The 26,927-nt window shown below is 42.4% G+C and overlaps 1 protein-coding gene across 5 annotated transcripts in view; it reads left to right on the forward strand.

Annotated features, from left to right (window-relative positions):
- Positions 1–26,927, forward strand: part of LOC308341927 (tumor protein D52) — a gene marked incomplete at its 5' end in the record, with an annotated part of 228,157 nt that overhangs the window by 78,247 nt on the left and 122,983 nt on the right. For 3 of the 5 annotated variants that reach the window (XM_080802072.1, XM_080802073.1, XM_080802074.1), the window contains 3 exons: positions 10,019–10,134; positions 15,779–15,927; positions 17,460–17,561. In XM_080802072.1, the coding sequence (XP_080658198.1) occupies positions 10,019–10,134; positions 15,779–15,927; positions 17,460–17,561 (367 nt within the window). Of the gene's footprint in view, positions 1–10,018; positions 10,135–15,778; positions 15,928–17,459; positions 17,562–18,655; positions 18,683–26,258; positions 26,301–26,927 lie in introns of all 5 variants that reach the window. The other 2 variants (XM_080802069.1, XM_080802070.1) reach the window with 2 other exon arrangements.

A 26,927-nucleotide genomic window follows, 5' to 3' on the forward strand; every position in this document is an offset into this window, starting at 1 on the left:
AAATGTATGGTTTACAAAATAAAAATCAGAGCAAAATTGGAATTATGAAGAACTTCCTTATTCCTGCAGAGGAAATTTAAGAATGGAAGTGATTTCCTCCCTGGGGATCCCCAAATTTCTCCATGGCTGACCTTTGTTCTCTCTGTGGAGTGTCCTAGTTACTCATTTTACACTTGATTGGGGTTGGGAGGATAGGTGGTTCTGAAGTTATCAACTGAAGGGTGCCCCCCTCCTTTTTATGATGAAAAGGATTTAAGGGTCAGTTTAGGAGTTTCTGGAGGAGGTGAGTAAAGCATTTGGAAATACTGATGTGTTCTGCCTTTCTGATCTTTCTTCCCTCTTCCATTCTTTTGGTGACGTTTGGAGAGGTTGACCTTTCTGGGTGGGAAGTTGCCTTCTGTTCAGGGCCCCGATCTCGAGAGGTGAGTTTCCTAAGCTCTCTAGGCCCATCTGGGTCCTAGTTCTCTTTTCCCTTTTGGCCCACCTCCCCTCCTCAGCCTACTTCCATTCCTCGTTAGTGGCCCTGACGCTGCCCAGTTAATCTCCCGGGTTCTGGTTTTTTCCCCAAATGGAGTGGGTCAAGTTTCCTCAGCTTTTTGTTCCTGCTGCCTCGGTGGATGGCAATTACTCGTCTCCTTTTTCTCTCCTCCTGTTGTACTGTTACTGCCATGGGCGAACGTGGGAAAATTATGTCCTTAAGAAATATAAAGTGTTCATGGCCTGTGCTATTGCATCTCCTTCTTTTGAAGATAATCCGTGTCAAATAGCTGGTGTCCCATACTCCCTGGCATTGAGTCTGTGGTTTCCAACCTAGGGCAGTTTCGCTCCTGCAAGGCATTGCGGCCGCCGCCACTGGAGCCGATTCTGAGGTGGATTCTGAGGTGATTCCGGTTGTCACAACGGCAGTTGGCTTTGGGGAGGGAGGGTACATGCCCCCATGCCACATGGGGTGAGGTACAGGAGAGCCCCCTCCACAAAGAATTACCCCTGCCCAACATGCCCCTCGTGCTGTGGTTGAGAAGCCCTTTGGTTTTGGAGTTTTTTAAAAGGGGTCTCGCTTGTTTAGGATCTTACTTTGTTGTGGGGATCTCCAGATATTCCTCTGCCCCTGCTGGAACTTCGTTGCCTTCGGAAACACAAGCTCCAGAGAGTAGGGACCCCAAGCACAGACTTACAAGAGGAGAAATAACTTCATCTTGTGCTCTTGTTGGATAGTACCACTGAAGACACTTTGAACTCTATGTTGTGTCTCTTTGTGTCTCTAGGTTTTAAAAAGGCACGCATTTCCTTTTGTGCCTAAGGAAAACAGTCCTTAGAGACTGAAGTTTCTTATTCCGACCCTGGTCCTAAAGCCCTTGTTGCCTCTTTAAAGACTGTGTTAGAGACGTGTATAGGGTTTTATTTCCTAGAGAAACTTCTAGGGCTCAATTATACTCTACCAGATTCTCTCTTGGGTAGGCCCAGTGTTAACTAAATAGCGAATATCTTAGACTCCTCCTCTGCAACTTCTTCCCTCCTAACTGCATATCTTGGGAGCAGCTGACATCATATTCTTCCCTCTGTAGTATCACTTGTGCGACAACCCCCCCCCCCATAAAGGCCTGGTGCTTTTGGCTGTGAACACACTTTGTAACATTAAGGTATATGACCTCCAAATGTAACAATCTTTGTATAGATTATGTATGAGACGAAGTTGTATTTCTTTAGAAAAATGTCATTTCATGTGTTTTATTTTTTTAAATTTTATTTAAAAAATTTTTAAGATTTTCTTTATAACAGAGATAGCGAGGGAACACATGCACGGGGGAGCTGGAGAGGTAGCCCGATGTGGGGCTCGATCCCAGGACCCTGAAATCGTGACCTGAGCCGAAGGCAGACACCTAACGATTGAGCCACCCAGGCGCCCCTTACTTGAAAAAAAATTTTTTTTATATTTTATGTCTGTATTCAATAGAAAAACTTGTGTAGGTGAAAGCAGTGAAGTGAGAATGAGATATAAAACAAAAAGTTCAAGATACAAGGTAGACAGTGAAGGGAGACAGCGTTCTTACTCCAGCTCAGCTGTGTACCTTCCTGTACTTGATTTATTCAGAGAGGGCTAGTGAGTGTCTGTGTACCCGTGACTGAGCTGGGCTGGAGTGCAGGATCGGAACACAGTGCTAAGGTCACAGGTTGCCCAGGCCATCAGGCTGTGTTCTAAGTACAGTCGACATGACAGAGCGTTATACTCGGAGCAGGGCCTGGGCATGGATGGGATCCAGGGAAAGCCTCCAAGAGCAGGAGACACTTAAAACTGATTTATTGAAATGAATGGGACTTGGAAATAAGGAGAGGGTTTCCAGAAGAGAAAATAACATGTGCAGAGACATTTAAAAGAAAAAAAAAAAAAAGAGAGAGCATGGCCAGTGGAGGTTGTTGGACAACATTGTGAATGTTGTTCACGTCACTGAATTGTATGCTTAAAAATGGGTTAGGATGGCAACGTTTATGTTGTATATTTAACCACACAAAAAATTAACTGGGCAAAAAAATGTATGGGAGGCACTTTATTTTACTTTTTGAATTAATGCATTACTTAAAAAAAAAAGCAGGTCTTTGTAGGAACTGCAGCTTGGAAGATGTGGTGAGTGTTGGGCGGGTAAGGGCAGTTGGGGGAGATGGAGTAGGGTGGACTCCAGACTGTCAAGAGCAGGAGCCTTACTGGGAAGTGGGAAGCTCTAGAAGGATTTAAGGCAAGGAGTGCTCTGGTCAGAGTCCTGCCTTAGAAGTGTACTCTGGTGGCAGGGTGGTGAACAGATTGGAGGGACAGACACCATGAGGGAGCTTTAGGGCAAGAATCTGAGCAAGAAATCGCCAGAGCCCGAATCAAGGCAGGAGTGGTGAGTTTGGAGGGGAGGCTTGAAGTAGATGCCTGGGGGAAGGAGATGAGGCCGTATCTCAGCAGTAAGAAAAATCTGGGGTGGTGGTATAAGAGAGGAGATTCCAGACCAAGGTTTGGTGCTGATGCCTTTTAGACGTCACATGACATCATGATTGACTGCTGTCGTGTTGAAGATGTAGGGGAGAGGCCAATGATGCCAGGTGACAGGGGAGATGGCAGGGGCCTATGAGCCATGCTTCATGGAAGAGGAGACAGGATGTAACTGGGAAGACTTGTAGCATATGGAAAAGTGGGGCAATCGCACATCCTTACTGAAAACCTAATACCTGCCCACTCTTCATGTTCACAGTCCTTTACACTGCTCCACAGAAACCTGGAGAGTCAGGTGGTAATGCGTGCATGTTGTTTTTTAAATATGTAATGGGTTTTGGGGGTGTGGGGGTGGGGCTCAGTTTCTTAGGGCTGCCATAACAAAGTACTCCAAATTGAGTGAGTTCAAACAACAGACATGTGTTCTGTCTCTGTTCTGGAGGCTCGAAGTCCAAAATGAAGGTGTTCATGGGGCCGTGCTCCTTCTGTAGGGAAATCCTTCCTTGCCTCATCTAGCTTCTGGCCGTTGCTGGCAATCCCCGCCTTCCGTGCCTTCCGCTGTATCCCTCCGGTCTGTCTCCATGAACACGGGGAGGGGTCCCTGGGCCTCTGCGTGCCTGTGTGTCCACGTTGTTCTCTCTGGGTTTCTGTGTCTACATTTCCTTCCCTTTTTTTTTTTTTTTTAAAGATTTTATTTAGTTATTTGACAGACAGGGATCACAAGTAGGCAGAGAGGCAGGCAGAGAGAGAGGGGGAAGCAGGCTCCCCGCTGAGCAGAGAGCCCGATGCCGATGCCGCCAGATCCCAGGACCCTGGGATCATGACCTGAGCTGAAGGTAGAGGCTTTAACCCACTGAGCCACCCAGGTGCCCTACATTTCCTTCTTCTTATAAGGACACATTGGGTTAGGGTCCACCCTAATTTACTGTGATTTCATCTTGACTATATTTGCAAAAGCCTGTTTCCAAATAAAAAACACATTCACAGATCCTGGGGGTTAGGAAATGAAATGTGTCTTTTTGGGGGACACAAGTCAACCTACAGAGCCATCTAATTTCAAAGTTCATGCTTTAACTACTCTTGAAAAAAAATCCCCAGCCCCAGTTTCCTCATCTTCTTGAATAAAGTGTTTAAATAAAATGATGCAAAATTTTTTCAGATCTGAAACTTTATGAAAATGGCTAAAAAGTTTTTGAAGGATAGTTATAGAAAGTCTTGGGGAGAAAAGTAGTTGGGTCTTAATTGGGTCAAGGGTCAAAGGTGAATGGAAGGGCAGTGTTTGGGTGGGTGCTCCAGGGTGGGGTGGGACGGGCTGCAGCCATAGCCTGGGGCAGAAGGGTGCTCACTAAATCCTAATCATGCCTTCATTGTCATTGTTGGTTCAAAATTTGTATTTAAAAAAGGCTTTTTTGCTTCTTTCTCCAGTTGAAATTTTTGGGAGGATATGTCAAGTAGGTGGGTATGCATGGGACAGGGAAGAGAAACTTGGTTTGAATAAATCTTTAATTGGTACATCAGTTCAAATAAAGCATTATCAAATGCTTTGTTCTTGGCACCCTGAGTAGTAGCAAGATGAAAAGATGATGATGGGACATCAGGACTTTGTAGTCTGGACCTAGGGACGTGGTCAAGACTGAACTCTTTTTCCATTCTTCCTTGTTCTTCCCCACCACGCTTGCTCATCACACACATTTCCACTGCCGCCAAAGACCAAAGCACTTCGTTTTCCTCCAATTACCAACAAGGTCTCAGAAGTGTGGAATATTATATTTCATCTCTTCCAAGGCACTGTGGATTTTAGGATGTACCGTTAGAGTATTTGTTCGTTAAGGGGAGAAATTCCTGCAAGTTAAAAGCCTAAGAGACACAGATTTAATTCTACTTAAAATTTTGTATGCTTATTAACATTCTTTTTGATTTATTCAGACGTATGTGTTGACCATAACACTCCCATCCATATTTTTTTTAGAGTAAACCAAGTTAACCGTTTTCCTGAAACACCTTCCCATGCATTGCCTAACTTAGCGGAATTGCTTTTCTGCTGGGAATAATCCGTGTCTTGCTTCATTTTCCTCACACAAAATGTTGTGCCGCAGACTTCTTGAAGGAGAGGCCTGTGATGAGAGGTCTGTGATGTTCTGAGTCGCTGACACCCATTTTGCAAATTTTGGAGCACGTTTCCTGGTGACAGTTATGCCACAAGGACTACTTAATTGATTGGCTGTTCTTGAGTTCCAAGTTGTAAATGTAAAGGAAAAAACTGTGTCTTAGGATTGATGGGGCATGATCCCGCGGTCTGTGTTCATCTTCCCTGTCACTCCCCTGGCAGTGGGCCTCTCACCTGGGCTCCTAGCCATTCCTGGCAGTCGGTGGGCTCTAGGCTCGCTCTCCGCCACAGAACTCTTCAGGGGGAGACAGGCAGACTCTGCACATCTACAGGAATTAAGGAGGTGGCTAAAATAGTAACAATCAGAAGGAACAAATTATCCCCAATCTCGGGTAACTTGGGCTCTGTAATGGTATCTGTGACCTCCAGCTGGGGTCCACATGTGTTCTTACACCCTTGGGGGACGTTGGAAGCCCCTGGAGAGGAGGCCTCAGCCCTCTGCTTCCAGCTTGTCCTTCGTCCTCTCTGCTCCCTGGAATTTCCCTAAAAAAAGTGAAGGAGCAAGAGTTTGGAGTTGGAAAACCTGCATTTTTTAATCTCACCTGTGATTCTGGGCAGATTACTAACCTCAGAGGGTCACACTTTCCTGGTGGGGATAAATTGTACTGCTTTCATCAGGTGTTGGTTGTAAGATGTTTTTTTCAAAATGAGATAATGTGAATCTCCCTGGTTGGTGGATTAGATCTCAGTAAATATTGATCATATGTTGTCCCTCTTTGCCATCTTTTAAAAACAGTTTTTCATCAGATTCTGAGGAGAACTATTAAAATTAATGATCAAATAAGAATTTTTTTGGAGTACTTAACGGTTTTAAGTAATTATATGTTAAAATGTTCCTGTTTCCCAACTTGTGTTGTGAATGAGAAGTCAGTATTTTTTTTCTCCTAAAGCCGGACTCTGCCTCTACAATAAATATTGCACTCTTCCTGAACATAGGGGGAAATTGGATAATACCTAGAAAAACTTCTAAGGCTCCAAGTTTGGAGAGACTGTACATTTGGAAGAGAAGAGATTGCTTTTAACCTACTCTGCCAGGTTCTTTTTCTTTGTACAGAGTCTTTTTTTTTTTTTAAGATCTTATTTATTTGACAGAGAGAGATCAGAAGTAGGCAGAGAGGGGGGTAAGCAGGCTCCCTGCCGAGCAGAGAGCCCGATGCGGGGCTCCATCCCAGGACCCTGGGATCATGACCTCAGTGGGCTTAACCCACTGAGCCACCCAGGTGCCCCCTTCGTACAGAGTCTTAAGTATTATTGCTTCTAGATCTCGTATAGGTGTGAGCTTCAGCCCCTATTCTTGTCTTCATCTGTCCTTTGGAAATCAATGATTTTAAGCATATACTTCCAAATTGAGCTGTCTCAGTTTAGAATTGTAACCCCACCATGCATTCAGGTGTGTTACCGCGGGCAAGTTGCTTATCCTCTGTGAGCTTCAGTTTCCTCCTTTGGAACTGGCAGAACTCTGCATCACAGAAGTGGTGTACGTAAGTGATGTAATATGTTTGGACCACTTAGTTCAGATTTGTATATTACATATAGAATGTACTCTGGTGGTGCTGGCTGTGGTTATTCATAATTTTCTTAAGTCGTGACTGTTATGTTTTTGTTGTTTTCCCGGTGGTTTTGATATCTGCCTTTTTTGTTCTTCCTTTGTGTTCCTTAATTTTAGATCCCCCCCACCCCATTTGATTACCCTAAAACAAACCACACCTTAAAATTGAATTTTGATAGTTTGCTGCCACCTACAGGCTGATATGGAAAAAAGCAGAACCTGTAATTACTAATGATTGGGAATGTAAAAATCTCAAGGTCATCTTGAAGTCCTGAAGCCAGCCATGGACAACTACATGACCCCCCTTTTCTGAGACATTTGTTTTCCGTGGCAGCCTCACTAAATACTTGGATAGTATCAGAATCCCCTGAGATTGTTTCTGGAATTGGGCAGCTGTGCATAAAGCGTTATTAGTAATTAGATACTACATTTTCCCCCTTAAGCAGATTTGCAAACTAGTATTTATTAAAAAACATGAAAGAGCCTTTGTTTTTTTTTTTTAAGATTTTATTTATTTATTTGTCAGAGAGAGTGAGCACAGGCAGACAGAGAGGCAGGCAGAGGCAGAAGGAGAAGCAGGCTCCCTGCTGAGCAAGGAGCCTGATGTGGGACTCGATCCCAGGACGCTGGGATCATGACCTGAGCCGAAGGCATCCGCTTAACCAACTGAGCCACCCAGGCGTCCCAAGAGCCTTTGTTTTTTAAGGTATTGTTTAGCACCAGAGTTTTTTTGGGACTTTTTTTTTTTTGAGTCCTGTTCTGGTTGGAGACTTGAGAAGTCTGAACAAAACCTTAAAAATAAAATAAAGAATGTTTATAATTAACTCTGTTGTGGTTCTTACTGCATCATCTTATATGATTGCTACCATATACTCCCATCCTCAGTCTCATACTGTCTCGTCACATAATCTGGCACAGGGGTATGTTTGCAAGCACACACGGGCCCTTCTCAGTGATTTCTGACGGTAAATACCTTATCCACAGTTTGATTGGGCTGGAGTTGGACTGTGGAGGGATCCAATGGGAGTGAGCAGGGGGTGGGTCCAGTAAGGCCTGGGTGCTAAACAATGGGGAATTTTGTCTGGAAAACAACAGGGAACCAACCTCGAAAGGATTGTAAGCCGGACAGTGACATGATCAGATTTCTATCACAGAATTCTCTTGGGCAGTCTGGAGATATTTTAGAGGGGGCCTACAGAAGCAATTACTCATTGAGCTTTTCCATCTATGGATTGTACCTGTCACAACATGGTCTGTGCATTAGAAAGCTTAATCATATTCTGTTTCCGCTTCCAGTTCGTGGGTTTTTTTTTTTTTTTGAATTCTCTTATTTGTATTACTTTTATTCCTTAAACGGTTCTGTAAACACCTTCCAGGTAGGCTCTGTTTTGGTACTGTTATGCTAATGATGATAGCTGTTACAATTATTAGGTGCCATTAGCAGTTAATATGTGACAGACCCTGCAACAGGTGTCTTTGTACCTTGTACACGGTGAACATACAGATTGTGTCATTGATGCATATACTTTGAGGTTTGCCGTGGTGCTGGCTGCTTGTTGAACAACGAGGTTATTCTCCCTCCTTCCTTTCCGCCTGCCTGTGAAGTGTGTCATCTGCTGCCTGGCATCTTGATCTGGGCGGGAGAGCACATCGCTGCTGTGACCGAGCTAGCACGTCTCAGAAATGGCCTGGGGGTGTTGGGGATCTGCGATTGCTCTAATGCCCACTGGCAGAAAGAGGCAAAGAGCAGGAAAAGGAGGAGACGTTTCTCTGGTCCCCTATGCCAAAAATCTGTTGCCAGAGGAGACTGTGAAAACCCAGACTCTGAGACATGGAAATGCACACACAGAGCTGTGACTAGGATAAGGCAAGGGAGGCCAGCAGCCACCTGCCTCAGCTGTAAAATTTAAGAGGGCACCAAGATGCTCTGCGATCGAGACCAGTCATAGATTAATGCAGTTTTCAGAAAAATTAAAACAAAAGCACAGTGAGCAAAATACTGAACTTTTAAACAGAGACAAGATCAAGAACAGTGCTGTGCAAAGCCATTTTGGAGCCTGAGGCGGAAGGAAAAGTCCGTGATACTGAGCCCATTTAAAATGTTGATATTTTGTTCATTACAGATTCTTTGAATTAACTTTGATTTTTTTCCAAAAATATTAAAAAAGTATTAAAAAATTTTTTTGGTACCCCCTTATATTTTGCACCCAACATTTGGGGGGCTGCTCATGGACCCGTTGCATGGGTGGTTGGGGAGATGAGAGGGGAGAGTTGTTGAGGATCAAATGCTTCCTTGGCCACTCAGAGAAGTTCTAAGGTCTAAGTTCTTCCTGAAGGACTCCTAGTGGTTGGCTCTATGCCAGGGGAATGTACCTTGTTGGTCTTAAATAATGTGGAAAACTTGTATGTTGCTGTTGATCATTTCTGTGTACATTAGGACTTTTAAAGTTATCTGGGGATATACATATCTTTATATATATATATATAAAGATATGTATAATATATACCATATATGTGTATGTTATAGATATATATCTATAATATATAAAAATAAAGATATATATATATATTTTAAAAGATTTTTATTTATTTGACAGACAGAGATCACAAGTAGGCAGAGAGGCAGGCAGAGAGAGAGAGGGGGAAGCAGGCTCCCCGCAGAGCAAAGAGCCCGATGTGGGGCTCAATCCTAGGATCCTGGGATCATGACCTAAGCGGAAGGCAGAGCCTTTAACCCACTGAGCCACTCAGGCGCCCCTCTTTTTTTTTTTTTTTTTTTAAAGCTACAGGAGGGTGTTTCCTACCTCCACTAACAATGGAAAGAACTGTAATAAACTTTATTTTTAATTTTTTTGTTACAAAATTCCTGTAGGTGTTGAGTTTGTTCAGTTCTTGACTAGATTAAGTGCTGGATTTGGTTAGCAGAGGAAGCTAGAGACATTTACAAACCCCTTTCCTTGTTAGTGTGAATTACTAGTCCTGCTGATTTACTAGGTTAGCATTTAAAAGCCCTGGCAAGATCCCGTTCACGGCCTCCTCTAACTCTTCTGCTTTGCTGTAACTATATTGTGACTGAGCAAAAGAACAGAAGCTATGCGATTGCTGTATTTTCCGAATTCATACTTGGCAGAGTATGTAATTGGGTAGTTTTTAGTGGTAGCTCAGACTTTTGTCCTTACAGGAAGAGCCAGGCCATTTGAAGGTACAGAAAGTTGATGTGTGGGTCCAGTCTAATTGTCTTATTCTCGCTGGGGCAGTGGAGGAGCCTAAAGGAGAATTGTACTTCACGTACCTTACAGACTTTTTTTTTTTTTTTAAAATCTCCAACCAGGTCTGCTGAGAACAGATCCAGTCCCTGAGGAAGGAGAAGATGTTGCTGCCACGATCAGTGCCACAGAGACCCTATCAGAGGAGGAGCAAGAAGAGCTGAGAAGAGAACTTGCAAAGGTCAAGAAGCATTCCTTTTGGGACTTTGTGCTTCACACTCACAGCATCATTTGTGTTTCTCAGGCACATGGTAACATCTGCTCCTCCGTTCCAGGGGAGAGAAAGCAACACACAGTGACCTGTCCTAGAGCTCTGGCGTGGGGGAGAAGAAATAAAAGAATGTGATGTTTTCCTATGAATACAGATACCTGCTGGGTGAAGCGGGTCTGAGAAGTAGACAGGAAGGAGGACACGGATGGGAGGAGGGAGCACTAGTGAGTGCGACCTGGGGGGCTGCACTGGGTCTAACACACTCGGCTTTTCAGCTGCATCAGTGCCTGTGTTCTAACCCTTTGCTGTGCTGTGGATATACGTGTGCTCTTCCAACCTTCTTTCCCTCCCTCTCTTTCTCTTTCTCTGTTTTTTGTAATATTAACCATTTGAAAGTGCACAATTCCATGGCAGTTAGCACTTTCACAGTCTTTTGCTGCTGTCACCTCTGTGTAGTTTCAAAACGTTTCCATCACACCCAGGGGAGACCCGTACTCATTAAACTGGGATCCTCCTTCATCCCCTCCCTCACCCCCTGGCAGCAATAACCTGCTTTATGCCTTGTTTTCTATGGATTTACTTCTTCTGGATATTTTATTTAAGTGCAGTCATACACGTTACCTTTTGTATGTGGTGTAATGTTTTTGAGGTTCATTCTTACAGCATGTATTGTGAATTGGTACTTTACTGTTTTATTTTTTATTTTTTTTATTTTATTTATTATTTATTTGAGAGAGATCACAAGTAGGCAGAGAGGCAGGCAGAGAGAGAGGGGGGGAAGCAGGCTCCCTGCTGAGCAGAGAGCCCGATGCGGGGCTCAATCCCAGGACCCTGGGATCACGACCCGAGCCGAAGGCAGAGGCTTTAACCCACTGAGCCACCCAGGCGCCCCGGTACTTTACTGTTTTTTTAAAGAGATTTTATTTATTTATTTGAGAGAGAGAGAGATGGCACGTGTGTAAACGTGGTCTAGGGGAAGGGGCAGAAGGGGAGGGAGAAGGACAAGCAGACTCTGGGCTGTGTGTGGAGCCTACGCCAGACTTGATCCCATGACCCTGAGATCATGACTTGAGCCGAAATCAAAAGCTGGATGCTCAACTGACTGAGCCCCCCCAGGTGCCCGTGGTGCTTTATTTTGAATGATAGTCCATTATATGTGTCTACCATGTTTTGTTTATCTGTGTATTGATGGAAGTTTGGGTGGTTTCCGCATTTTTCCTATTGCAGATACTCAGCTAAGAACATTTGTCTAAAAGTACTTGTTTGGATACCTATTTTACATGTAGACCCTTGGGTGTATACCGAGAACTAGAATTGCTGCATCAATGGTAATACCATGTTTAACTTTTTTGGGGAACTGCTAAACTATTTCCCACAGCAAGGATGCCATTTTTCATCCTGATCAGCAATTTCTCTACATATTTGCCAACATTTATTATTCTCTGTCTTTCTGATTATGGCCATCCTGGTGAGTGTTAAGTGGTGGTATGTCATTATAGTTTTGATTTTGTATTTCCCTAGTGACCAGTGATACCGAGCATTCATGTGCTTATTAGCCATTTGTGTATCTGCTTTGGAGAAATGTCTGTTCAAATCCTTTGCCCGGTTTTTCTTTCTTTTTTTGTTTTTTAAAAGATTTTATTTATTTGACAGAGAGAGATCACAAGTAGGCAGAGAGGCAGGCAGAGAGAGAGAGGAGGAAGCAGGCTCCCTGCGGAGCAGAGAGTCTGATGCAGGGCTTGATCCCAGGACCCTGAGATCATGACCCCAGCCAAAGGCAGAGGCTTAACCCACTGAGCCACCCAGGCGCCCCGCCCAGTTTTTCTTTAAATTGTTTTTGTTGTTGAGATATAAGAGCTCTTTACCTATTCTGGATTTTAGACCCTTTTATCAGATACATGATTAGCAAATATTCTCTCCTATTCTGTATATTGTTTTTTCACTTTCTTCATAGTGTCTTAATACATGTAAGTTTTAAATTTTGATGAAATCTAATTTTTCTTGAGTTGCTGGTGTTCTTGGTGTTATATCCAAGAATCCCATTTTCAGAGCTCAGAGCATGAAGATTTACCCTTATGTTTTCTTCTAAGACTTTTAGCTCTTGTATTTAAGCCTTTGATCTATTCGAAGTTAATTTTTGTTTGTGGTTTGTGGAAGAGGTCCAGCTTCTTTCTTTTGCATGTGAATATTTAGTTTTCCCAGTGTGCTTTGTTGAAGATACTATCCTGAATGAATGTTCTTGGCATCCTTACGAACAATCAGTTGCCATTGATGTAAGGGTTTATTTCTGGACCTTTGGTTCTATTACATTCATCTCTGTGTTTATCCTTCTGAGAGTACCACACCATTTTGATTACTATAGCTTTGTGGTGAGTTTTGAAATTCGAAAGTAGGAGTTTTTACCTTTATCTTCTTCTTTTTTTTTTTTAAAAGATTTTATTTATTTATTTGACAGACAGAGATCACAAGTAGGCAGAGAGGCAGGCAGAGAGAGAGGGGAGAAGCAGGCTCCCTGCCGAGCAGAGAGCCCGATGCGGGGCTCGATCCCAGGACCCTGGGATCATGACCTGAGCCGAAGGCAGAGGCTTTAACCCACTGAGCCACCCAGGCACCCTTTACCTTTATCTTCTTTCTCAGAATTGTTATTTAGGGTCCTTTGCAATTTCTTATGAATTTTGGAGTCTACTTTTCTACCCACGAAATGTGCCCTTGGGATTTTGATAGGGCTTTTATTGAATCTGTAGATGTAGGGACGTATTGGCCTCTTAGCAATATGAAGTCTTCCAGTCACTTAACATGGAATATCTTTCCATTTATTTAAGATGTCTTCAATTTTCCTTTTAACTGTGTTTTGTTGTTTTCAGTATACAAGTCTTAAATTTCCTTACATTTATTCCTAAGTATTTTATCCATATGTTATGAATCCTAGATCCTTATCAAATAAATTCTTTGTGCCATAAGGGTCATTCTTTTATATCTATTTTTTCCATTTTTAAAATATGTGTATTATATATATATATAGTATGTAATATATACATTGACTTAAGGAATGGTAGCTGTGATGTGCTGAGCTAGGTATGTTGGCAGCACAGTCTAACCAACAAAAGTGGGGAATGCACTGGGCCATGTTTTGTTCAGTAAGATTGACAGTGGTCTTTCTGTCCAGCTGTCATTAGGGAAACTTCAGAGGAGTGTTAAGGGGTATTTATCTTTTTTGTTTGTTCTTTGGAGTATCTGACAAGTTGGAGTTGGGATAGAGAAAAAGGGTTATATGCTAATAGTATCCAATGAAAATTAGCCAGTAATAAACTGAGAAGTGGAGCCTGAAAACCTGGGTTGAATTCTGGTTCTTACATTGTTAGTTTGATGACTGAGGGCAAGTCATTTAACTTAACTTGATTTTGAACCTCATGCATTCATTGTTGCATTTTTCTTTTCAGAGTCCACTTAAGTGTGACTTCCAAAACTGGTACAGGATGAGAGGTCCTGTCTGACAAGCACAGAGGGTCCTCTTCATTCTGGACCGACATTCTAATTGTTGCCCTCTTAACTCCCTCTTAGGGGCGCCTGGGTGACTCAGTGGGTTGAGCCTCTGCCTTCGGCTCAGGTCATGATCTCAGGTCCTGGGATTGAGCCTTGGATCGGGCTCTCTGCTCAGCGGAGAACCTGCTTCCCCCGCTCTCTCTGCCTACTTGTGATCTCTGTCAAATAAATAAATAAAATCTTAAAAAAAAAAGAAAATGAACTCCCTCTTGGGGTGCCTGAGTGGCTCAGTTGGTTTAGCTTCTGCCTTCGGCTTAGGTCATGATTCTGGTCCTGTGATTGAGCCCCGAGTCAGGCCCTGGATCAGGCCCCACATCCCCTGCTTAGCTGGGAGCCTGCTTCTCCCTCTCCCTCTGCCCCTTCCCCCCACTTGTGCACACACTCTCTCTCAAATAAATAAAACCTAAAAAAAAAGAACTATGTTTTGTTTTGCTCGCCATTTCACTTTGATTTATTCTTCCCTCTCCTTTTGTTGAGTAGTATTTTTCTTTACTTTGTGTTCTGTAAAGATTTAATCAGCAGTGAAAACAGTTTATTTAATAATGCTATGTGTTGTTTTTATTCATTTTTTAAAAAATTATTTATTTGGGGAGGGGAGGAGCAGATGGAGAGGGACAAGCAAACTCTTGTCAATGCGGGGCTCGATATAAGGACCCTGAGATCATGCATGACTTGAGCTGAAACCAAGAGTTGGACACTTAACCATCTGAGCCACTGAGGTGCCCCCATTGTATATTGTTTTCAAAGACCATAGTGTCTTTGGAATCATAGAAGTGAGACGTTGAGGCTGAGAATATGGCTTTGCAATAAGCCACAAGAAGCATCTTTTGAAGGGTCTTGAATATTAACGTCCATCTCACCCTTTCAACTTCTTGGGACAGAAGGTCTCTTCCGAGTGGGGTCTGTTTCTCCTTGTGGGTCTGCCTCTTGCCCTCTGTTTTTCTGACTCAGGCTTTTCTTCTGCTCCATAAGTCTTTTTCTGTTCTCCTTAGCTTCTGCTCAGAGTTTCGGCCTCCTTATATATTTAAGCTTCTGTATCTCCTCATTTCATTGTGCCCTGCCTGTATTTCAGGGTTTCTTTATCCAAGACTTTCCAGCTTCTACTTCAGTGTTAGCTCAGTTTCTCAAACTGGATTCCTGAATGAGAGAGCCTGTGATCATGGAGCATCTTTTTACAGCAGGCTCATCACTGGGTGGTGACTGCTCGTTGGGTTGGCTGTCCTTGGGTCAGGGGCCTCCCTCTAACTGTCCGGCTAATGCTGGTCAGTCAGCATCAAGGGGTCCACACGGGACTTCTGGGGGGCTGTCTGGGGGAGGCAGTTTGATTTACTTACGGCTGTGGCTTTGGCTGGGATAGTCATTTCCAGTATAAACTCATATGAAATATACAGGAAGGTTGGATTTCGATTTGACTTGGCTGTGGATATTTGAGTGGAGAGTGGTTTGATTTGGTACACAAATACGAATTCTGTGGGCATTCAAGTGGAAGTGTCCAGCTAGAGATACAGACCAGGGGGCAGAGAGTGAATGGCAGAGTAATTTGATTATTGTCTGTGTGGAGGTTTGAGCCCTGAGCTTCCATGAGATAGCAGAGTAAGGAAGTATAGAGAGAGAGAGAGGAGGAGCCTAAGGACAACTCAAGATAGAAATACAAACAGAAGAGGGGCACCTGAGGGGCTCAGTTTGTTAAGCATCCAACTCTTGATTTTGGCTCAGGTCATGATCTCAGGGTCGTCAGGTGGAACCCCACATTAGGCTCCACGCTGGGTATGGAACCTGCTTGAGAGTCTCTGTCTCTCCCTCTACCCCCTCTGCCTACCCCCACTTGTGTGCTCTCTCTCTCAAAAAAAAAAACCAAAAAACAAAAAACAATTAAAAACAGAAAAGAGAAGCTCTGCAGGAGAGATCGACATGTAACAAGTTAATAACATGCTGTATGTTGTTTTTAAAGAGACAAATGAATCAAAAAATGTTTTTAAATGACTAGAATTTTGAGTACAGTTTTGCACTAATCATCTTCACTTTTTGAATGACTCTTGCTGTATTTTTACCCCACCCCCACCCCCCATAGGTAGAAGAAGAAATCCAGACTCTGTCTCAAGTGTTAGCAGCAAAAGAGAAGCATCTAGCAGAGATCAAACGGAAACTTGGGATCAACTCACTGCAGGAACTAAAACAGAACATTGCCAAAGGCTGGCAGGATGTGACAGCAACATCTGCGTATGTAACCTTGATCATAGATTTTTCTAGAGAATGTAAAGGATGCTTTTGCTCCTTTTGTCTGGGCAGGAGAACTGAAAGGAGATGAGGATGCTTCTGTAGCTCTTCTTTGGACTACACAGGGTTCTCCTGCCCAGTCCTCCGGTGCATCTGACTCTTCTCTAACTCTGGTCTTCCACACTGTTCTAGGGGATAGAAAGAAAACCAGCCTCGTCTGTGAGCTGAAGTAGTAACATTTAAGTTCCAACAGTGTTGTCTGTTGACTTGCTGGAAATGCGTCACGTCACGTCGTTCTCAGAATGACCGGGTAGGGTGGGAGGTGAGGTAGCCAGAGATAAGGAAACAGGATCAGGGAAGGTCTGAGGTCGCAAAACTCAAAAATGTCGGGGCAGGATTTGAACTCTGGGTTGACCAAGTACAGAGCCAGTCTTTCTTCACCCTTCTCTCTATACAGCGCAAGACTCTTGGTTCATCGCCTCGGATGGGTGCTGGTGGCAGAGGCCCACCCTTCAATCTTCTTGTCTTTTCGATCACACAGATTTTGATATGGTGTGATCATCATGCAGTTCTGCATCCCTGCATACAGAGGAGCAAGCTTCTAGGGACAGATTCTGAAGTGTGTTCTTTACCGTCTGTGCTTTGGTCCTGGTGCTGAGCTGGTGACCAGCGGCCGTGAGGCTGACGGCATCCTGACATGAGAGCACTAGGTGTCCACCCCCTTTGAGCCACTTTCTCCTACAGAAGTCCAGGGAACTAGTCTTTCGACTGTGTATCACCATAAACCTTTTGTTTTTAGTATTTCATCTTCATGGGATAAGTACAAATGGCCGAGCATTCCTCGCTATAACGTGAGGATCTTAACCTCTTTGTGGCTCCCATATTCATTTGTTTTTATTTTCCCTTCACTAATCCCTGGATAGATGGGAACAGGGAGATGGTCAATGATAGCTTTATGTTCTAGCAAATACCACACTCAAGTCATTTTCAGTGTCGCACCTTTTATGTACTCTGCTGAGAGTCCCCAAGTCCTTATTCGGTAGCTCTGCAGCCCTGCAAAATTGAAAAAAAAAAAAAAAACTCTTGATAGCCCATACAATTTATTTGAATAATAAAGTACACTTGGGCCTTACCTTGCTTCTAGTCCCTTTTTAGGACATAAAGTTATAAAAGGCATGGGAGGAATTTGATTTCATTTTTGTTTTGTTTGGCTTCAGTGGAAAAAGCCTTTGGCTCATTTTCATCTCTTCTCCGTGACTGTTTTTGCCCCGTACCCTGATTTCCTTGGCCCTGCCTTCATAGGCCTCCTTCTGTGTGGCCGTCCCAGGGCACTGGTGAAGACAGCCCCCCAGTGAGGGGTAAGAGTCGGGTGACGGGGTGACGCCCCCGGCGATTGTGAAGGAGTTTGGATGTTCTGAAGACAAAATTTGTTTTTAATTTTCGAGAGCTCTCTGAGAGGTGGTGATTGTGCTTTAAATAATTGCTATTAGAAAATGTTAGCTTAACTTTCTTTGTCCTTTTATAATTTAACGTAGATACAAAAAGACATCCGAAACCTTATCTCAAGCTGGACAGAAGGCGTCAGCTGCTTTCTCATCTGTTGGATCCGTCATCACCAAAAAGCTGGAAGATGTAAAGTATGTCCTCATTTCTCTTTGCTCATTAAGTAACTGAGGCAAATTGAAGTATGTTGTGGTTGCATTTACCTCCCGACTTCGGCTGTGGCTAATGCTGGATTCTCTTTTTGAGTGAGGGAGTCCACTCCTTCAAACCGGACCTGAAATCATGCTTAAATTATTTTAGGTGGAGCCTTCCGACTTTTAGGCATAACATTCAAAACAGTCATCTTACGAGTATATTTAAGGTTGTTGGAAAATTCTGGTTGTGTACTTTTGTCCTTTTAGTCCTTCCTGATCATGCAGGGTAAGTATGTCTCTCTTAGTTGCAAGTTTGTGGTTGTGGGCGGAGCCTGTTGTCCCGCTGGGGACACGTCCAGGAGCACTGCCTGCACGCTTCTACTGAGACCTGCCTTCAGTTCTGTGTGGGACACTGTTACACCGTGGTGTGATGACAGCGTGCTCATCTGTGTACTGATGTGTACTGACTTGTAAGCTCTCTCCACATCCACGCTTAGGCCCAAATCTTGATACGGAGCTTTGCTTTTCATTTTGCATTTATATTTTAGATTAGTCTGCAGAATTTTTGTGGCAATTTCGATAAAACCACTTCACAGTGCTTTTGTGTGTCCCCTATCCTGCCGCGCCCCCCCCATGTCGATTAGAATAGCGCTGAAAGTGACAAACATGGTTTACATTTGCTGTGCTTCTGTTGGCATGAAATTTTTTGTTTTACCAACCAAACCCCCAGATTGCATGACTTTGTGTTTTTCATTTGTGGGGAATGTAGCTTTTACAACCAGAATTTGGTTGGTTGAATAAGTTTGGCAATCAATGTATTATATGCTCTGTACCAGAAAACCAAATGACTTGCTTATTGTATGTGGACTATCGACATTCTAAGCATCGTGTAATAAACATAGCTTACTGGGATTCTTTGGTCAATTGATACACATCTCATAGGTGCTCTCATTCCTTTTCACGCCAGCTTGTTTGTATTTTACTGCAGAGTCCAGTTGAAACCTTAACACAACTCTTAAAAAGTAGGTTATTTCATTATTGTAGATTTACCAGAACTTCCTTTCTCTTTTAATGCTTACTGTGGCTTCTTGCAGATTGCAAGCCTTTTCACATTCCTTTAGGTAAGGAGAGCTCGAACCATCCCTGCAGCGCAGCTGGTATCTAAGACAAGTGTGCTCACATAGATTATCACGCCACGTTGGATGGTTGTTTGTCCACGATGTACTTTTTCTTGCGTTTGGAGTATCTTTTTCTCTTGTGCATACCTATTTTTAAGGGAGGGTTTCTTGTATCCCATGGGTAACGGATAAATTAAAAGAATAATTTGACACCGTGTTTCAGGGATATGGAAATGATTTTGACATTTCTTACTTTTTTTTTTTTTTGGGTAAAAAGAAGCAGCTTAACCATGGCATACAGAATTCCTCCCTTTTAATGTCTGACTTTGTTTTTGATGCTTTCATTTTTTTGGTGCTTTTGTAAGGATGTTGGAATTCTTCACGTGGGTCCCATTATGTATCTGTAATAGACTACGTATGTATGCCTCATGATGTTAGCCTCCCATCTTATACAGGTTACTCGGAATATTTTTTTTATTATGGTAAAATATACATAAGGTAAAGTATCCCATTACTCCGTACCTTTCAATACTGGTTTTATTAGCTTATAGTTTTTACTGTTTTTTAATTTCTTATGTTCTTAAAATATACACGTAAGGAAATTTCATGGTTGCAAAAGGAAAAATCGTCTACTAGACTTAAAAAAAAAAACACACATTAAAAAGATGTCATCGCAGACCATGCCTTTTAGAAGAAATCTCTGTGATGTTGAACAATCCTCCTCTCTGTCTCCCATACAGACTGTTTTATCCAGTTAATAGAGAAAACGAAGTTGGAGGAAGGACTTAGAGAGAGTAAGCAGGAAAGGCAACGTAGTAGTCTCCATCTCTGTTCCCGTGAATGAGAGTTGCCTTCTCAAGTATTCTGTCTTCTTAAGTAAGGAAATATGTACTTAGAGCTGAGGTCTTTCTGTCCTAATGACTCTTGGCCCTGGAAGTCAGAGAAAATCATAGGGATAAATCAACCCTAAATGCTGAATTATTTAGAGTGAAAACAGTGCTTTAAAAAAAAAATCAGCAGTAGGAGGTGATTCTGTATCTTTGGTATTCAATTTAAAATGTCCCAAGTGCTCTAGGCAACCTGTTAAGACCATTTTATCTCAGGTTGTTTGGGTTGAGTGGTAGATATTCAGTCACACAATCCATTCTGCTAATGTGAGATTGCCTTTTGTGGACAGGTCCAAAGAACATAACCACAAATCAGATATGGTTTTTGTATGGAAAGACCTTAGCATCTTTGAGCGGATGGAGTGGGGGATTTTTTTTTTCCTTCAGAGCCCATGGTTCTTGGTCATGGTGCTTGGAAGAATTAAGAGGTAAACCAGATGAAGAGTGGTGGGCAGCAAAGCCAAGTTTGTTGAGTGAGAGTCAAGTTTACTGAGGATAGTACAAAACTCCCCAAGAGGGAGGAGACCCGAGAAGGTTACCGTTGGGAGTTTCTAAGTCTAGGGGTTTTTATGAGACGTTGGCGGGTTGTTTTAATCTGGTTAATACTCACTTGCCACCCAATCAGGTTTTGGTCCATATGCTCATTTGCCTATCAGGGAGTTGTTCACTTGGGAAAGGGTGGAGGGCTCCTTCCCGGGTGTTGTAGGATAATCCTTTTAGGAGTGAGCCCTTGCCCCTGCCTGCCTTTCTTCTAACTCTCCTCCGTTAATAATACAGCATGTATTGATATGTGGAGGTTAAAGTAAGGCTTTTGATGAAAACCTGGAAATTTAGAGACATGAGATTATCTTCTGAAAGCTAAATTTTATAATTTTCACAGGTTAAAAGTTGGCTAAAGTTACATAAATCATTTCTAGGCCAAGAAGCCCTGATCGTAATCTGATTTAGTGTGTTCGTATATCATAAAAACATATGAAAACATATGTACTAGAAATACATAATAGAAAATCTATAGAAAGAAAGACCACATCTTTTGGATCAGTGAGTCCAGGGAGCCAGTACTGGCCCCAGAAACTGTCCAAGGAGAGGGAACGTGGACAGTAGGTTTTGACAGTTTCAGTCCCAACAAGGCCTTTTCTCACGTGGAGAGTGGTGCCTTTCTGCCAAGTGCTTGAAATAGCCGGTTAATCCTGTCAACTACCCTTTATTTTGAGTCCCTGCTTACCCAGCAAGCCTGAGGTGATGATTTCTCTCTCTGACGGGATTGTGGATGATTTGCTGACGTGAATTACTAGATTGGCAACAGTTTTTATGCCACGTTGTCAGTTAATAAATTGGCACTTGGGATTTAGAAATGTGTCTTACACCTCAAGTGGGTGTGTGAGGAGGATGAAGCAGAGGAAACAAGAGAGATGGAGAGATCTGTTTTGAATGCCCTGAAAATTAGGTGTGGGGCAGCCAGACGTGGGGCAGGGTAATGTCCCCTGTAGGGACAGCCAGCTCCCCCCACCCCCCGGGTGGTATGTTCATATCCACCCCTCTCCTGTTTGCTTATTTTCTACACATACATGCTGAGCTTTGACTCATGATTTTAATTTTTTGAGAGGAATTTTGAAAGAGTCTTCTCATTTTCCTTGGTGCCAGTATTAAACCTCAGTTTTAGTATTCAGGTGTAGTATTGTAATTCAGTAGTCTCGTTAGTCAGTACCTTTGATATATGTAGGAGGAAGTGCTCATTAACTTTGCCATTATTTCCAAAGGAAGTTTCTCCTTTTTACGTGTGTATTTCTTCATAAAAACCTCTACATTTTTGGAGGGGGGGGGCTCATTAAAGTCACTCCAGACAATTCTGTTTTGCTGAAAATTTCCACCGCTTAACGGAAAAAGAAATTACGGCTTCTCTTTCAGAGAGTACTTCTTGGTTAGAATTTGAGAAGCTTTATTGAACTTTTCTCCCTTTCACGCCCATATTTCCTAATTTCAGTTACCATGATTGTTCATTCATTCATTCTTTCATTCAAAAGTATTTGTTTGAATGCTAACCATGTGCCAGCCCCTGGTCTGGACTGTGTGGTTCGAGTTACCACTGAAATAACTGGGTGCAATGTGAAAGTTTTAAATATAACCTAATGTGAAATAAATGTTAATGTGCATTTCCATAAAGTCCTCAGTAGTAGTAGTAGTAATAATGGTGCATTAATTATGCTCCAGGCAAGGCTCTGTATAGTCCCTCTAAAGTAGGTGCTGTTATTTATTTATTTATTTTTTGATTGTACAGAAGAAACAAAGCCACTGATAGATTAAGTGACTTCCCCAAGGTCACACAGCTAAGTGGTTGAAGGCTGAGACTTGAACCCCAGCAGCACCCTAGTTCTAGAGCCTGCATTCTTCTTCTCCGCATTGTTTTGCTTCCCCAAAGCCATGATGGTTGAAGAATATGTCCCTCTAGGCACTGCCTGGTGGTTACCTTGGTTTATCACTTTCAGTCAAGGAATTACCATGAGGGCAAAACGGAATAATACACAGATAGCGCTCCTGGCACATAGTTAGCATTAACCGTTCACCCTGCCCCTCCTTTCTCTGTGTCCTACCTACTCCTTCCCTCCTCCTCCTTCCTCCTTTTACACCGCCGCCTTCATAGTGATTAGGGGTGAAGAGATCAAGTAACTGGGTAAGAAACAAGGAAAATGTAAAAAAAAAAAAAAACTCAGTTTTTTAAAAGAATTAACTTTTCTAAAGTAAGAGTAAATACAAGATTGAGAAGCATTTAGTGAGAACCTGGTTGCCATCTGGTTTCTTTTTTGGTCAGTGTTTTGAGGAACCCAGATTTACATTACTACTTTTGATGCTATATATTTAAAGGTTACCATTCAAGATGGAAAAATTTTAACAACATTTGCTGTATGGTTGTTAACTAATCCTCACAATGTATCTATTAGGGCCCACTCTGGTCTCCCAGCAACATGGCTTTTTGCTTCTGAAGTTTTCCATATTATATTTAAACTTCAGTGAAATTGGAGATGTTAGGTAAGTTGAGGCAAGTTGAAGCTTTGTGTAGCTTTCTATAGGGAATCTAGGAGAGCAAGAACAGCTGCCCTGGGAATTACAAACTAGCCACCAACAAAATGGAATTTCATCTATATGTGGATTACAGAGAAGTTCAAATAACAATAGATTTGAAATTGCTGGGTACTCCTTGTACTCCCTACCAGAATGGCTACCACAGACGCAGGGAGACTCACACTTTGTATGCATCTGTGTTACTTTGATCTCATTCTCTGTTCAGTGAGTGTATTTTTAACCTTCCTGTGAAATATAAAACCTAAAGAAAGGTGCTCACAACCAAATTCAGCTCCGTGATTTATCACAAAATAAACACCTTATCATTATCACTTCCTTCCTTTTCCTTATGTATTCCCACATAAACATTAAGTGTGTGTATTCTTCCTTTTGTCTTTGTGGCTAACGGCTAATGGAAGTTTGACACTAGCAAGTAGGACCCTGAAGGCCTTACAAGAAATGCTACATTGTTTCTTAGATTTCTCAGAGTGATCATTTTTAACATTCTTCTTTAAGTCACACTGAGGAATCATTGGGGCCTGTGAGGTGCTTCATAACGTAAGTGCCCCAGATTGTCAGCTTCTGACTTGGTTTTCTGGGAAGGATGTTGGTAGTCCTTTCTTATAATAACGGTGTAAAAATCAAACATATAAAAAGTTATCTGTGGGACTCCTGGATGGCTCAGTTGATTAAGCGGCTGCCTTCGGCTCAGGTCATGATCCCAGCGTCCTGGGATCGAGTCCCACATTGGGCTCCTTGCTCGGCAGGGAGCCTGCTTCTCCCTCTGCCTCTGCCTGCCACTCTGTCTGCCTGTGCTCGCTCGCTCGCTCTCCCTCTCTCTCTCTCTGACAAATAAATAAATAAAATATTTTAAAAAAAAGTTATCTGTATTTCCAATATTATTGTTTTCTCTTGTTTACCTTGTCAGTTTCCCCTTTTCTTCCTGATGTCTCCTTGCACTGGTGTTCCACTACCATCTATCTCTTACTTAATCAGGGGAGACCCCTTGATGAGACTCATGCGTAGCTCTCCACTGCATTCTTGTTTCCATTCTCCATCCCCTGATAATTCCGGATAACTTAAAATTCCGTTCTTCAACTTTCATGACCCCAGGGCTGATTTCTTACATGTGGGATAATCCTGAAGTAACTTGTGCTCCAGATGTTGAATTTACTACGATTAACTTGTTGCACTTAGAATGTGTTTTATGATTATTTCTTCTACTTTGCCTTTGACCCCATTCCCTCTTAACTAGCTTGTATGCTGGTTCAAGGGGCACAGAGCTCCCCAAATGGCCATTGGAAGGAATGAGCTTTTACATGGGTGCTTAGGGACAGTGGCTAGGATTAGCTGTGGACTTCTGAAATTGGCAGTTTTGCCACCTATTTCCTCATTTCATTGATAATGTTGAATTCAGTCTGTGAGTCCTACGAACAAGCAGTTTATCACACATTCAGCCGTAACTCTTCTCCTTTTGCCAGAATTTGGTAATTTCTGCCAAAATGAATGTTCTAGCGAAGAGTCTTGGTTATGAGGAACAAAATATTGTGTAAATTAGCTGACCTAAGAAGGGGAATGTGCTTCACAGAAAGAGAATCCAAGAAGAGGAAAGGAAGCAAGTCCTGGACCCACACACAGTAGGCGTGCTGATTGGAAAGCTGGTAGAAATCAAGGTCGCTTCCAGAAACCAAGGAAACCACTGTTCCTCTCCTACCTGCTCCCCCCTTCCCCCCAACCATCCCCACATGGTCCTCTCTCCTTCCTTTCCTCTACCTCCCTCTGTGCTTCTGTTCAGTCCTTTTTTTGGGAACTTGCTTCCTTTGCTGTCTTGCAGCTTTGCCCTTCCTGGTCCCATAAAAGGTCTTCCTCAACATCTAAGCCTGTATGACTTTATTAGCTCATGTACTTAGCCACTAACTGACCAATGGCTTAGTGTCCTAATTACAAAATCCCAGGATAAGAAAAGAACCTTAATCGGCCTCTTTCCCCCTCCCCCCCTTTTCGTTCAGTCCAAATAATTTGTAGATGAGCAGGAGGTTAGTTGTGGTTAGGGCTCCACTGATCCAGTTATCATCACTGAGGATGATGGAAAGTGGCTGGAGAAATATGATTATGCAGACAGACTCTTTAGAAGGGTCTAAGCTATCGCAGACTACCGTAATTAAAACAATTAGAATTGTAAACTAAGAAGGATGATTCTTATTCCTCTTTGTCCTTCAAATATGGATCCAGCCCACTGCAGTGGATCAAAGAGGAAAAGAATTAGCAAATTCCTCTTAGAGAATAGCCTTATATCCAAGTTATCTACCACTCTTATAGAATAGAAAGAATGGTGGGCTGTATGGCTCCTTGCTTCTGTCATGTATGACACTAAGTATGAAAATGTCCAAGTATTTTACCAATTATTTTGACTGTGAACTGCGAGCGTATTTTGATTTATGTTAAGATCATACTCCCATGTCACTACATGTTAGTGCAAAACTAGATTGCGGGAGCTTCTTTTGAAGTGCATTATCATTTGTAAAACAGATTTTTTTGAGAAAACTAAATCACACACGCAATATTCAAATATAATTGAGAATGCTTTGGACTGTCCAGCTTACCGCAGGAAGGATTTCCTGCCAAAAGTGCTGTGCCAGTGATCAGAATACTTCAAGGACAGCAATCATACCATCAATTTACAGTGACTTTGTGAGCCGTAATATTAAAGTGCTTCATTTTGTGAGGTGGTCTCTATGGGAGATGGCTGAGAGTAGATAACCTTGAACCTGAGTGGTCAGTGAACCACATTGCCCTAGAGAAGGAAGCTGGTCCTCGTAAAACAAAGGGCCAGATGGTATTTGAATGACCATTAAGAACATTTAGTTAATGGGGATGAAATACAAGTGTCTCTTATTAGAAAATTGATACTACTACTAAGGAGTGATTTCTGATCTGACTAGAAGTTGTCAAATAAGTGATTTATTTTGGTCTGATCACAAATCTGTGGGAGAAAGGCAGCTGCTGGAGCCCTTTGCCAGCCTCACTTGTGTGTGTGTGTGTGTGTGTGTGTGTGTGTGCGCGCGCGCGCGCCTCTGTGTGTGCTTCGGGTTTTTTTGTTTGTTTTTTTTTGAGGGGAGGCGGTGAACATTGAATTAGGAATCAGGAAGACCCAGGTTCCATTCTTGATTCTGCTGTGACCTTGGGTAAATATTTAACTTCTGAGCCTTGGTGCTAGATGACCCACAGTGAAAGCACTGTAGTTTCCAAAGTGCTGTAAAATGTAAGGTTGAATTATTAGCTCTATCAACTTAGGTGGGTTAAATTGGCTCATGAAGGAGCACCTGACTGGCTCAGTCTGTGGAGCATGTGACTCTTGATCTTGGGGTCATGAGTTCAAGCCCATGTTGGGTATAAAGATTATTTAAATAGATAAATAAATAAACAAACTAAAAAATTTTTTTGAAAAATTTTTAACAAATTGGCTCATGAATAAAAATAAATTATTTTGGAATGACTCTGATCCCCTCCACCTCAAAAAGTAGATTAAGTCTTCATAGTGCCAAAAGAATAAGCTTCTAGAAAGAAGGGTTTTATCATGTCTAATCACGGTACTAACTTCATGTCTATCTCTTTTTAATGCTGCCTCTTAGTATCCGCTCCATTCAGCATTCAATTAGCATGCCTGCTATGAGGTAAAGTATATTTTTACAAAATGTAATTGATCTTATGCTTTCTTATTCTTTACTTAGATGTTGAACTTGAACTGTTCTGAAACAGGGACCTAGGGTTCTGCTCTACATAAGCTGAGCATCCATACTCTGTCGGTTTTCATTCACTCTACCTGTGATGTTAAGAGGGTGTGAGAGATACATTCAAGATTTGTGATTAAAAAAAAAATTATCTCTATTATATTTTGAAAACCCATAATATTGTTTCATATCTTTAATCTGCTTAATTGAAAACATGAACACGACTCATCTAATGAAGCTGCTTTTTCGCAGCTATAATAGGTGTCCTACCACATCTGCCTACATTAGCTTTAATTGCTCCACTTCTCTTCCATCCTTCCAGTTCCACTTCCCTCATCCCACGGTGACATTTGGAGCCAGCTGTGATTTAATTCTATAGTCCGCTTTCATTACGAAACCTGTGCAAGTGGCATATGTAATTACCACGCTTACCTCTCTAGGAAGGCAGGGGACTTTTAACCATATATGCTTGGCTAAACTTGTAGCAAACTTCAGAACTACCTGGAGAGCTTGTTAAAATGCCCCCTGTTTGCTGGGCCCCTCCTCTGGTTTCTGACTTCTGTAAGCCTG

This window comes from Martes martes, assembly GCF_963455335.1.
Source record: "Martes martes genome assembly, chromosome: 4".
In the NCBI taxonomy this organism is placed as follows: Eukaryota; Metazoa; Chordata; class Mammalia; order Carnivora; family Mustelidae; genus Martes; species Martes martes.